Genomic DNA, 14,312 nt, shown 5'->3' on the forward strand with positions numbered 1-14,312 from the left:
CCGCACGGGTAGGTACCACCGCCCTGCCTATTTCTACCGTGAAGCAGTAATGCGTTTCGGTTTGAAGGGTGAGGCAGCCGTTGTAACTATACTGAGACCTTAGAACTTATATCTCAAGATGGGTGGCGCATTTACGTTGTAGATGTCTATGAGCTCCAGTAACCACTTAACACCAGGTGGGCTGTGAACTCGTCCACCCACCTAAGCTATAAATCGACCATGCTTCCATGAGTGCAAACGACTAAGAACAAAAAGTAATTGATTATATTTATAAAACTAAATATTAGACGGTCCTATTTAAGGGGACTGGATTCTGGAGGAGAGGGGTTATTTTAAAACACTGACTTCATGGTTAACATATATTACAAACATTTTGCACAGTGTAATAACACTATTACAATATTTTATTTTTATAAAACCCTAAGAGGTTTCACTGTCCGTGTCTAGATGAGAAGCACTAATCATGACTGAAGAGAAGACAATCATCTGTTTTAAGCATTTTTATAAACATTTCAAAATTCGAAAACTGTTACTTCACAGATGACAATTAAACTAATTACTTGCATTTCATCCGAAACAGCAAAATTTAAATCTCCTTTTTCTACCGTCTTGACTGGTTCGATTATAAATCGATTTTTCAATAGAGCAATCTCAGATCTCAATTCCTAGTTATAGATTAGACACAACAGGTATAGATTAATGATTAAACACAAAATCCACTAATAGTAGGAAATCATACGTTTACAAATAAAGTATTTTATTAGTGAAAAAAGTGTTGTTAATCAAAAAACGAAATCAAACGCTGTGTAAATAATTATAATTAGTCACTAAAATGCCAGTGCCTTGTAAGAGGGGTTGCGGAAATAATGCAGTTCTGAAGGTTGTAATAATAAAGTTTTAGGTTAAGAAACACTAAAAGCACTTTTACTATGTTCTGATAAAAAATAATTAAAATACAGTGTAACTAAAAACTTAAACAACTCAAATGTTTATTTTAGAGGCCGAAAACAGGGGACGCAATTTGTAAAGAATGTTTTTTTTGGGCATTCGAAACAGAAATTCACTACACCATCACAAAAGGCAAATTATTCAATAAAGGAGACTCCGTTGCAGTTGCTGCTTCTGGTGGTAAGGACTCTACAGTCCTCGCACATACGCTCAAAACCCTCAATGAACGATACAACTATGGCTTAAACCTGATGTTACTCTCCATCGATGAGGGTATCACAGGATATCGGGACGACAGTCTTGAAACAGTGAAACAAAACAGAGATGATTATGAAATGCCGCTTAAAATACTTTCTTACAAGGATTTATATGGGTGGACAATGGATGAAATAGTGGCACAAATTGGAAGAAAAAATAATTGTACATTTTGTGGTGTGTTCAGAAGGCAAGCACTAGACCGAGGTGCTGCGATGTTAAATGTGAAATGTATAGCGACCGGTCACAATGCAGATGATATTGCCGAGACTGTTCTCATGAATGTTCTTAGAGGAGACATAGCCAGACTGAAAAGGTGTACTGCTATAACCACTGTAAGGCACACATGGTATTTTCCTTTACTTTTACTTATCTACTGAACGAAATTATTAATTGTAGAGTAGTGTAATAAAAAATAATGCAGCTATATACTTATCCAAAGTTGACAGGACAATGGAAAGTTGTTGTCACCCATTTCTTATCGCATCCCCCAGATCCACTCTCAGTGCTTTTAGGTACCTCAAGCGTGGTCACCGTCCACTGTCTGATCAAGTTTCTTGGTAGGTTCTGCAAAGCACTGTTCTTGCTGGGGCTAGCGTTGAGAAATTTTCTCAGGTTGAGCCTGTGAGCTCATTTATCCGTCCGGGCATCGCTGGAATAGCTTCTTAGGCTACCGGTGAATTAGGTAGGGAAAAAAATCAGTTTTATATACCTACTGATGCAAATAGGTGCAAACTCAGTAGAAATAGGCAGGTTGGTTACATGCAAAATAGGCACAATGTCACTTTGCTGTGAACTGTGTTTATTGTTGGTAGAAGGGTGCTATCCTTTTGTGGATGTGCATATCACGTCTCATGCTTAGTAATAATGATTTATAAATATAGCGAGTATGATTTTCATGACAAGATACTATTTGATGCAGAAGTTGAAGATTGTCATGTTGTCATTTTTATCATATCATCAGATGAACAAGCTCTCAGCCTGCTTATTGTGTATAATTACTCCTTAGCACTAGTTATTGTATATGTATGTAGGTTTGATTATTATTACCCAGTGTACTCCAATATTTTGGAAGAATATTTACTTTCATAAAAAGTTTTTATTGCTATTGACCAAACTTCATAGACATAGAAAGCACAAAATGACACCTGAACTCATGATTGTTTCATGGGTGGAATAGACAGAATGTTTCTAAATATATGCATATTATTTTAGGGCAGTGAAGGTACAATACCAAGAGTAAAACCTCTTAAATATACATATGAGAAGGAAATAGTAATGTACGCACATTACAAGAAATTAGTATATTTCTCTACAGAGTGTGTCTTCGCACCGAATGCTTACAGAGGACATGCACGCGCCTTGCTCAAGGATATGGAAAAGATAAGGCCGTCATGCATAATGGATATTATTTATTCAGGCGAGTAAAAGATAAAACATATACATAACACACTAAAAACTTTTCTCACTAGTAGGTTGTACTTGAGCTAGTCACGAACAAGTATTATTTTGACAATTTTGCTACATAGTTGACATAGTAGGGAAGAGCACTGCTATACAGTTATTTTATTCAAATTAAAAAGAGGAATTATCTATAGTGAAAAACTTGATTTGCATTACAGGCGAGACAATGTCTATAAAAGAAGAAGTGTCACTCCCGACCCAGAGGTTATGCATAAGATGCAACTTTGTGTCGTCACAGGAAGTGTGCAAAGCATGTGTTTTGCTTGAAGGCTTAAATAAAGGGTTACCGAAACTTGGAATCGGTAAAAGTTCTAAAGTGAAGAAATTACTTGACGAATACAACACCAGGCAGAATAATTTAGAAACAGCAGTCAAAGATTTAGAAGACTGTAATATTACTGATAAGAAAACAAGTAAAACTTGTAAAAACATATCAAATGGTTTCAAACAAAAAGAATGTAATGCTACAAATTGCTGTACTAATAAAACAGAACGTAATGTTGAGAAGAATAATGAAAAACTTCAAACAGTACTAGATAAGTATTCGTTAGAGAATAACTCGCAAGTTAAACTTGACGAAGAAGACTCTGATGACTCAGAAATCAAACATCAAGATGAAGACGACACTTGCTCCAGTAGTTGCGGGAGACTGGGTGTTGGGTTTTGATTAAAATCAATTTAATTATCTGCAAAGATTTTTATTTATTTCAATATGCCACTAAAAAGGCTCTTAATAACAATAAAATTATTATTTACATATTATTAGCATCAACACACAACACACATATTGGTTACCTGATTTAGATAAAACTCCAAATATTACAGTTTTCAAACGAAAATTAACACTGTTACAATATTAGGGCAAAATTAATATTTAAAACTAATATGTATAATATGCTTATTATTTTTTTTTTTATTGCTCTTGTAGGCAGACGAGCATACGGCCCACCTGATGGTGAGTGGTTACCGTTGCCCATGGACTTCAGCAATGCCAGGGGCAGAACCAAGCCGCTGCCTACCGTATATTGGTAGACCAGCAGACCTCAAGGCCAACCAACACTATTACAACGTCAAAACGTTATTAACAGAGTTGTCATGAACACAAAACTTAATTGACGCATCATTACATAAATTGTCGTAAAATTTGAAATTTATATCATTTCATAAAAAACACTCGGGAACTGCCGCGGTAAAGCTATTGCATAGCATTTTTTATCAACTTACGCAATTATAATTAGACAATGATAATTTAATATTAAAACAATAATAAAACAAGACCACGTAAAGACCACTAAACATTAATAAAAGCCAAACCTAAACTGTCCCCTTCACACTCATAAGCTAGACCGCGCGAGAGAGAGATGGGCAGACTTTTCATGATGCGCATGCAGTGTGACGTCACGCCACGCGCTTATTCACAAACACTACACAAGCGCAACGTGTGAATGTGTTGAACGCGAGCTACATGGTAGGCGGGGTGAGGGGTGTTAGGTTTTTTCGTTACGGAATTTCATGATTCGGTCGCCGCGCTCAAGGCCCGCGATAAAAGCTATGCAATAGCTTAAAAATTAATCTTATCGTCACGATCGAAAGACACTTATAAGAATTCAGGTGCAGCAGAATTTTATCTAAATTAGATTAACACAATACTGAGTGATGGAGACGCTCTCAAAACGAAAACACTACAAACAACAAATAAATATATATACTTCAACATTGACAGTAAAGACTTATTTGCTATGCGTAGTTGCGCGCCCCGATTACGGGGCGCGCAACTACGCATAGCATACAAAACGGAAGAGCCAGTCACCGCCATCTTGGAACGCGGGTAGATAACGGCCATTCCGTAGAATGGTATATTTCAGTGATGTTTATTTTATATTTGGAAAAATTCCAATGACGAAAATATTAGCAAAAAAATCGAACACGTGCTTTTGACATGATCATTTTTTTTTTTGAATGGACTAGCTCACTTTCCACCTGGTGTTAAGTGGTTACTGGAGTCCATAGACATCTACGACGTAAATGCGCTACCCACCTTGAGATATAAGTTCTAAGGTCTCAAGTATAGTTACAACGGCTGCCCCACCCTTCAAACCGAAACGCATTACTGCTTCACGGCAGAAATAGGCAGAATGGTGGTGCCTACCCCTGCGGACTCACAAGAGGTCCTACCACCAGTAAAAAATAGTGTCATAGTATTAACTCTGTCTTCGTTTTCGAGAGCGATTTCCTTCTTACACCTAAATAAATAATTATAATAATATTTATGTTATGAAGGCGGGCGCCCTGGATTCTATTCTTTTACGGCATATGGGGCAGTTGTCCGTGATGTTGTCCGAGCAATCCTCGCACACACACACGTGACCGCACGGTAAGAGTATAATCTGAAAAGGAAGATCAAAAATATAACTAACTAGTTGTACCCGCGATACTGCCTGTGTTAAGTATAATAGATATGAGGACGCGGCATAATATAGACAGCCAGTCTTTAAAGGATAATTATTATTTAATAAAGATATATGTGGGGTTGTTGACCTAAGCTGATAGCCTTGAGTGGCAATTTCAGCGTAACCGTAACTAGTAGGTGAGCTCACGGAGCTGAAACCTGACGACGTTGCTAACACGGGCTCAACCTGAGAGAATTTGCTAACACTAGCCCTAGCAAGGCCGTGCTTCGCAGAATCTACCACTGAATCGGAAACGCGACCCACTGAGAAGATCCGGCGAGAAACTCAGTGGACTGTGTCTGAGGGTTAATTTACTCGTCGAGCCCTTCGTCGCAAGCGACGGGTTCGACGAGAACGATGACCAGTTAATAGAGAAACAACGAGAGCGGCATATCAAACAAAGCCTGTAAAAAAACTTACGACATGTTGAAACATGGGACTGAGTATGGACATAAGTGCGCCTCTAAGGAGTAAATACTTCCATACCGTAGTTGTGAAAAGAGCGTCTCTCAAGACCCAGAGGACTACCAAGAGGACCACCGTGGTATCCTAGGACACAGCGGTACTGCCTGGGCAGTCTGACCGAGATGGCTGACGTCCGGAGTCTTCGTTATAATAAATACTCTTTGTAAAAATAAATATTTAAAAAAATCTAATATTTAAAGATTTAGAGAAAGAAAGAAAAAAAAGATGCCCGCTGAGTTTCTTGCCAGTTCTTCTCAGGACGGAGGCTAGTTTTTGTGAATCGGCGGTAGATCTTTTTGACGTTCAACCAGTATGTACTTTCATTTATGTTGAATAAAAATAAAAATGAATTGCTGTTCGTTAGTTTCGCTAAAACTAGAGAACGGCTGGACCGATTTGGATAATTTTGGTCTTGAATTATTTGTGGAAGTCCAGAGAAGGTTTAAAAGGTAGATAAATATGATAATACTCGGAATTAAATAAAAGTAACAATTTTTTTTCCTTTGACGTGCCCCCCGTTGGATGGATTCCTTTTGCTTTTTTTTTAAGTTTATTTTATACAAAAGTTTAGGTCTTTTATTTATAGATTGAGGCACTACGAAGTCTACCGGGTTAGCTAGTGTTGAATAAAAAAAATTTGATTGGATTTGATTTGAAAAAAAGGGGGGTGGGGTTGGACCAAACGTACCTCCTTAGGATTCTCTGTACAGACAACGCAGAGTTGCACTTCGCTCAGGTTCTTCTCTCTGGCCACGGCTCGTCTCTCCCGCCGCCCGGCCGCCAGCCGCTGCTTCACTGAGTCGTCGAGCGCGCGTCGCTTGCGTCGCTTCACGTACTTGTAAGCGACCCTGCACGAGGCCGCCACGGCCACCGCACCGAATATTACCACCAGGATTCTGTAATAAAAATAATACATCCCATTTTGATTAACACTATTATCGTAGACATCAGCTAGATTATAATTTTTCTATACTTTTTTTTTATATTATAAAGAGGAAAGATTTGTTTGTTTGTTTGTATTGAATAGCCTCCGAAGCTACTGAACCGATTTGAAAAATTATTTCACTGTTTGTAAACTACACTATTCCCGAGTGACGTAGGCTATAATATTTTTTGAAAAAATTAGGGATCCTTACTAAAACTCCAATAATGTAACCCAAGGTGTAAAAAAATTACCTAAAATATTATTTAGGTACATCGCGTGCCCTGCGAAAATTAAAGATGATAGAATAAAATAATGTACTACGACTTTGTAGAACACATTATTATTTACAAAAAGTGTCGCGACAGCATATGTCTAACTATTATAGTTATACTGCAATAAGTGTTCTTTTATTTAAAAAAATAAAACAACGTCAAATATCGTTGAAATTTTTGTTAAAGACCCGAGCGGAGCCGGAGCAGGCCGCTAATCAGTTTATATTCTTTTAAAATATTAAATAAAAAAACCTAAGTAGGTATAGTTGCAAAGTACGAGCGCGCGTGGCCTTTATTTGTAGTTGTAATCGTAAATACACATTTTCGTTAATGTATGCACACCCGACGGAGGTCAGTACATACAGCCAACATTGACGCGTAGGTATACAGATTGGTCACTCACACAACTAAGGGCGGCGCGCAGTTGTACTTTGCAACAACTATATTAGATTGCGTATACAATCACTCTCTTGCAAGATATCGGCATTTAGTTTCTCGAGGGAACTGGGGTCATATACTCATGTCTTCTGAATACGAGCTGCACATGTAGTTTATCCCTTCAGGCAGCTAATATCGAAGATACAGCCCATCGGATGGTTAACAGTTATTGGTGGTCGTGAACATCAGCAAGGCACAGTCATACCGCGGTATGAAGTTGAAGGTTTTTTCAAGCTTCGTTTGAAGAAATCTCATCTCCCAAAAAACACCGTAGAGGGTTTTTCTTTTTTTTTTTTTTTTTTCCACACGAGAAAATCGCCGGATCCCCACCCGCACGACAGGTGGGGTATGTGGGAGTCGAATCTCACTAAAAACTCCTGCCGCTCACAGCCGGCGCCCTACCCCGGACCGGGTGGGAACCCAGTCGGAGCTATTGAGACGGCGGGACAGGGTTTACGCAGTGCACATTACATCCATCCCGCCATCTCATTCATTAGCGCCCATTTTCCTGAATCGCCTTCTACGATACTCACGAGAATATATGCTCAGGTATTATTATAGGCCACACGATAAAGTGCGCTTATGTATTATTGTGGCACCTTAGGAAATTCTTAATACGCGGAGTGGCCATGAATATGTGAAGTTATGTGAGATCTCTCTCTTACTGGTGGTAGGACCTCTTGTGAATCCGCACGGGTAGGTACCAACACCCAGCCTATTTCTGCCGTGAAGCAGTAGTGCGTTTCGGTTTGAAGGTGTAGCCGTTGTAACTATACTGAGACCTTAGAACTTATATCTCAAGGTGGGTGGCACATTTACGTTATAGATGTCTATGGGCTCCAGTAACCACTTAACACCAGGTGGGCTGTGAGCTCTTCCCCCATCTCAAGCATAAAAAAAAATGTGTGGTGTCACATTCTCAAAATTTCAAGAATTACCTATTGCTTAAATTAGATCTATACAGATGTTCGGTGTAATACGACCGAACAACTTAGCAAGCAATAACGCCACCCTGCACGTTTATTTACAGTTGCAGTTGAACAGTAACAGCAGTCTTACAACAAACCAGTCCGCGGAAGTCGGGTTCGGTCCTCGCGACCGTAACATTTAACACTAACATTTATTAATTACAACATTAACATATAACAATAACATTTATAACATAGAACATTTGTAAATGATTGTGTATATTAATGTGAGTTATTAAAATCCGGAGTTATCAACTACTGCGTCCTCGCTTTGCTCGCCCTCGTTTTGCTCGCCCAACAGAATATAAAAAAAAATGTTACCCCGTATCCCGTCATTATCCTTTATATATAATCTAAGTTGAACTATTTAATATTGACATTGTTGAGAAAAGCTTAGGTTATCACTTAAATTTTATGGATATGAAGATTATAATGTAACAAACTTGTAACATAAATTGAAAAATATAAGTAAAAGTATATACCTAGTCAGGTCATAAGTATTGTCACACAGTAAAAACTTTTCTTTTAGAATGCTGGCCAAAAAAAATTTATTGAATTCGAATTCCGAATTGTTCATGAAAATAAAAATGTATACATACTTTTAGAATTTTACTCATTTTTAAATATGGAGTGGACGCTTAAAGAAGACCGTGTTGCTGTTATTGCGTTGCATCGTTGCGGTTACGCGCCAATTCAAATTTTGAACATACTGAAAAATTTGAATATAACCAAAAGATTCGTTTATTGTACCATCAAACGATACAATGAAGACTCTAGTGTAGATGACTGGCCAAGAAGTGGTCGCTCTCGGTCTGTTAGGACTCCAGCAGTTATAAAAGCTGTGAAGGCGCGAATTCAAAGAAATCCCAAACGTAAGCAGAAACTGTTGGCCCTTCAGATGGGGTTAAGCAGAACCACAGTGAAAAGGGTGTTAAATGAAGACTTAGGGCTTCGGGCATATCGAAGAAAAACAAGACATCGTTTGAATGCTCGTCTAATGGACCTGAGACTGAAGAGATGCCGCGCTTTGTTGAAGCGGTACGCGGGAAAAAAATATCGGGAAATTCTTTTTTCGGATGAAAAATTTTTTACCGTAGAAGAGAGCTAGCTACAACAAACAAAATGATAAGGTGTACGCACACAGTAGTGAAGAAGCGAGCAACCGTATTCCGCGTGTCCAACGAGGTCACTTTCCATCCTCGCTCATGATATGGTTGGGAGTTTCTTATTGGGGCTTAACAGAGGTACATTTTTGTGAGAAAGGTGTAAAAACGAATGCAGTTGTGTATCAAAATACAGTCCTGACGAACCTTGTGGAACCTGTTCCTCATACCGTGTTCAATAAAAGGCACTGGGTATTCCAACAAGATTCGGCGCCAGCTCATAGAGCGAAGAGCACACAAGACTGGCTGGCGGCGCGTGAAATCGACTTTATCCGGCACGAAGACTGGCCCTCCTCCAGTCCAGATTTGAATCCGTTAGATTACAAGATATGGCAACACTTGGAGGAAAAGGCGTGCTTAAAGCCTCATCCCAATTTGGAGTCACTCAAGACATCCTTGATTAAGGCAGCCGCCGATATTGACATGGACCTCGTTCGTGCTGCGATAGACGACTGGCCGCGCAGATTGAAGGCCTTATTCAAAATCACGGAGGTCATTTTGAATAAACTTTAGTGTCATAAGAATCTATGTTTTGTTAAGTTCATTTTGGTATATGAATGGTTACATAATGAATAAACTTGTTTCAATTATTTTACATTAAACATGTGACAGAATTTATGACCTGACTAGGTATATGTGTGTGTGTGTGTGTGTGTGTGTATTTGTACGTATATATATTGTTTTGTATCTTGTAATATGTATATATTATTATATGTAATGTTTACTGTATGTACTAGGTTTGTGTTCCTAATTCTGCTTTCCTTCTGCGGGCCTACTGGAAGAGATTTCAACATGAAATAAGTAGTGCCCTTGTACTCTGTATCCTTATTGTCGTGTTTCTTCTAACAGCTGTGTGTACAAAATATATTAAATAAATAAATATAAATAGTTAGGAGTTACATACGCTCTCAGTACCGCTGCCGTATGTATACGTGAGAGAAAGGGAAGGCAGATAGACTGGTGCCGTAACGCGTTACGTAACGTAACGGTTTACCTGCTAAGAAGTTATCAATTCAAAAAACGAGGTTACCTCAAAAAATCTCTCGAACTGGCCAACCTCTTCAACAAACTGGATTTCGTGGCTGTGGTCAAGTACAGCGGTAGGCCGTCTCTGGGAGGCTGGATCTTTAGTGCGCCTGTTTTGCTCTTGCTCAGTTCGCCGATGGCAGTAATGTAGGAGCCGTCTCGAAGCATCTCCTCCATAGTCTGGAGTCCTCGCTGACGCACTCCGGAGAAGAAGCCCCATACGTGATCGATAACACCAGGAGACATCGGTTCGAATTTATCCGAAATCACGTCCATATCTGGTGGAAACAATTTTGGTGGACCATCATTTTTATTGGGTTTCGTAGCCAGATAGCAAAGTATGGCAACATTATAATAATTTTGTCATAATTATAACCGTATTTCACAGCCCACACCAGTCACTCAGATTTTATCTATCATATTAATATGTGATATCGTTTAGGAAAATAGAGATATTCCTTTAACCTCTACAAAATGGTGTATGAAAATTATGAAGAAAGATATCATTACTAAGGGTGGATATGTATAATGTGAATTGAAAAAACATAAAAAATGCTGGCTTATGGCCTGTTATAAAATTGGAAGTTTTTATTTTGATTGCTGCCCAGATCACCTAGGGATGTCGGTGGCTAATGATAAAATGATTATAATCTACCAATCGCGAAACCAAAGAATCGAATTTATCGAAACCTACCAAGTAATTCAGCAGCTAGTGCGTCAACAACTTCTATGCTGTATTTCCCATTGTTGAGAACAAATGGAGTCGAATTACACACTTCATGAATGGTCCGGGTTTGGTCTGACCAGAAGCCTGCCGATGTTCTGGCTATTACATGCTCTTTTATTGTTAATCTGTAACACAATATAATATAAATGGAACTCAAATTTTTATGATCATTTGTCAGAGCAAGGAACAATTTTTGTTATCAAGGACTTATCAGGGACTCAAGGCAAATAATGAAAAGAGAAAAAACTAAAAGATTGAAAAGGGATAAAACATAGGATCCTCGTACTCGGGGAAATTCTTTAATATGATCCAAACATGTCTTTACGATCGCACCGCCCACCATCAGAGCAGAGTTCATCCACACTATATGAACTCTCCTCCACTCCCTTCCCAAGCCCTATGACAATGACATGTCTTTCTACAAACAAGGCTTGCAGAGAGTACTCAGAGGTAGGCAATGAATTCACTCTGCCCTAGCATTATCGAAATCCATGAGCGGCGTTAATCAGTTACCGTGAGGTGGGCTGTGTGCTCGTATACCTACAAGAGCAATAAAAAAAAGACAGAGCGAGTAAAACCCATCATTAAACATACATAGAGTTTGATTATGTTATTCAGTCAGCCCCAATGATGTAGTTTGACTTCCCCAGTTGATGTAGTGCAGAAAGACAGGAGGGAGCACTATGTTACTATTGATGATGATGTTGAAGATAGAGCCAAGCGAAGCAGAAAAATAAGGAAAGCTGAACCCACCACCTTCAGGGATGAATAACTAGGAAGAGAATGAGAGAGAATCGGTTCCTATTATGGTATTTTGAATGAAAATGTCACCTGTAATGAACCACAATATAATATGAACCGCAATACAATCGACAATAGTCCTAAAAATGTACTTTTTAATCAAACAGACAGTGGATAAATTACATTAATCAGAGTTTGCTCAGATTTTTGTTTTTTGATAATTCACAATTTCTTGTTAGGAAAGAGATACAATTTTTAAGACTAGTCTCTATATAATTTGTAAAAAATATACATTTACCTTTGCACCACACCGGTGATGGAGTTATTGTAATTACTGGTGATAGGGGTGCCAAGCGGCTTCACCAGTCCTCTTATCACGACATATGGGATTGTGCTATTGGGGAACTTCTTTAATTCTTTGTTAATTGATGAGTCTATCTCCAGAACTGGTGCTGTCTGAAAAAAAACTGTTGCTCTATTTTTCTTCTAAGACTTTTATGAATACTTATATTTTTAAATGTTGAAGAGGAGGATATTTCCTTAGTATTTAGAAATTATGTACAGATATTTCTATTTAACCATTATTAACAATGTACCACATTTTCTTTACTTCATACAAGTTGTAGATATAATAAAAATTACTGCTAGGGTTTAACTGCAGTTTTTTTTTGTTGTTGTTATTATTATTTCCTATGTTTCAAATACACACAGTTAACTGACAAGTAAAATATCTTCCAACAAATATAAACGACACAACGAATAATAAGATAATATTAAATAAATTATATAACAACAATAAAAACATGAGATTAAATAAAATTTACTGTACATGTGTAATCACAGAATTATCATTATCATGAAGATTAATTGAAAAGCCACCAAACTTTAGGAATAATTTTCAATTGTATTTTAGAACAGCTGTCCCCCTTCAAACTAGCATGATTGCTTCGTGGCAGATAGAGTCAAACACATGGGTATGTGGACTTACAACACTACCCCAATTATAAAATTGTAAATATGAAAAGAAATTTTAGAATAAATGGGATCGGACTATAAACTTAGCAATCTATTACTAAAAAAATTATGTATGTAAATCTGTAATTTATTAAAGACAATTCTAATTATATTTATTAATAAAATATTTAAAACTAACTGAATTAATAATATATTTAAAACTTTAAAATGTAATAATAAATAAATAAAATAATTAAAACTTTATAGTTTGCTTTTTTATTGTGCTATATTATTTCTTTTTTTTTAAGCCAAGATAAAGGTCTTTCCTTTTTAAATATTTATTTTAATTTTGATGAAGAAGTCATGTAATTTTATTTAGTTTTATATCAATTTTCCTTTCAGATTTGTTTCTCTTATTGTACTTTTCTTTATCTCAATAAGCCAAAACTTTACCTGTAAAGCATTGAGGATGTGTTTACATTTGCTCAGCTGCTTCACGCAGAATCCCAATATTAATGAATCTAACCCTAAAATGACCGTCTCGCCTATAATTTCCGAAAAAAAATCCATTTTTTAATAAATAATTATGTTAATGCTTTAATTTAACATTACAACATCAGCTCATGTTAAGTAATTTTCAGGGACAGATCTAAATTTTTTATTGTCAACAAGTGTCAAGTTAATTCGTTTGACGTTGACGTACATGACAAATTAGTGTTTCAAGAATCAAGAGTTCAGTGGTCAAGAGGTACAAAGCATAGACCTTTCATACTTCAGTGGTACAAAGTCATACTTCAATGGTACAAAGACCTTCAATATCTTCACAGTGTGTACCTACTTAATACATGAATACAAAATTTTATTTAATAGACTATTAATAATGGAGAAATATAAAAGACAAATAGTTTTTTTTAACAAAATTAATAGAGTCATTTGCCAGTGAACACATAGTTTAATGTACTTTATAATCTATGCCATTTATTGCATAATTATTAGCTTTGGATAATTATGGATATGTACCTAGATAGGTAGGTATGGATAGTTACGGATAATCTTAATAGATTATCCATAACTTCATAAAAAAGCCTGTTATATGCTAAAATCTAATTTAAAAAACAATGCTTAACACTAGTAAAAAGAATACTTTTTTATTCATACTACCTGTAAGACTGCTAGTTTCTAGAAACCTTTTTTACCAAGCACCATTGCGTTCCGGAACGAATACGAGAGGTATACGCTGTTTGAGCTGTTTTCTAAGGGCTATGACTGTCCTGGTCTTGTCCTACAAGCGACTTTTATAGTTTTAGGTGGTAAGCAGCCGCTCATCATTGTCTCTGGCGTTACTGCTGCAAATGTGTATTGGTGACCACTCATAACCAAGTATGTATCATACACTGGTCTACCTTAACGACAAGAAATATATATTTTTATAATTGCATTTAATATTTATAGACTTTATCAGCCACTATAAAAGTACAGTAAAGTAATCATACGGCCTCGTAACTGTTCTTTGCAC

At 37.1% G+C, this 14,312-nt stretch overlaps 2 protein-coding genes across 3 annotated transcripts; one reads left to right on the forward strand and one right to left on the reverse strand.

Annotated features, from left to right (window-relative positions):
• The first annotated feature begins 655 nt into the window (after window positions 1-655).
• LOC101740306 (cytoplasmic tRNA 2-thiolation protein 1) lies at window positions 656-3,354 on the forward strand. Its single transcript, XM_004921547.5, has 4 exons — window positions 656-880; window positions 999-1,538; window positions 2,419-2,623; window positions 2,826-3,354. The coding sequence occupies exons 1-4, from the start codon at window positions 833-835 to the stop codon at window positions 3,332-3,334; spliced, it is 1,302 nt and encodes a 433-aa protein (XP_004921604.1). The 5' UTR covers window positions 656-832; the 3' UTR covers window positions 3,335-3,354.
• On the reverse strand, window positions 3,345-13,501 carry LOC101739767 (mitochondrial E3 ubiquitin protein ligase 1). Of its 2 annotated transcripts, XR_009974109.1 has the most exons (7): window positions 13,250-13,489; window positions 12,141-12,298; window positions 11,069-11,226; window positions 10,379-10,652; window positions 6,271-6,478; window positions 3,687-5,054; window positions 3,345-3,564 (listed from the first exon to the last, which is right to left on the reverse strand). XR_009974109.1 is itself a non-coding variant. In XM_012694177.4 (6 exons), the coding sequence occupies exons 1-6, from the start codon at window positions 13,364-13,366 to the stop codon at window positions 4,935-4,937; spliced, it is 1,035 nt and encodes a 344-aa protein (XP_012549631.1). In that variant the 5' UTR covers window positions 13,367-13,501; the 3' UTR covers window positions 3,345-4,934. The 2 variants fall into 2 exon arrangements, 1 of the variants encoding a protein (XP_012549631.1); XM_012694177.4 differs by having other exon boundaries at window positions 3,345-5,054; window positions 13,250-13,501.
• Window positions 13,502-14,312: the final 811 nt, after the last annotated feature.

This window comes from Bombyx mori, chromosome 10 (assembly GCF_030269925.1).
Source record: "Bombyx mori chromosome 10, ASM3026992v2".
Lineage (NCBI taxonomy): Eukaryota > Metazoa > Arthropoda > Insecta > Lepidoptera > Bombycidae > Bombyx > Bombyx mori.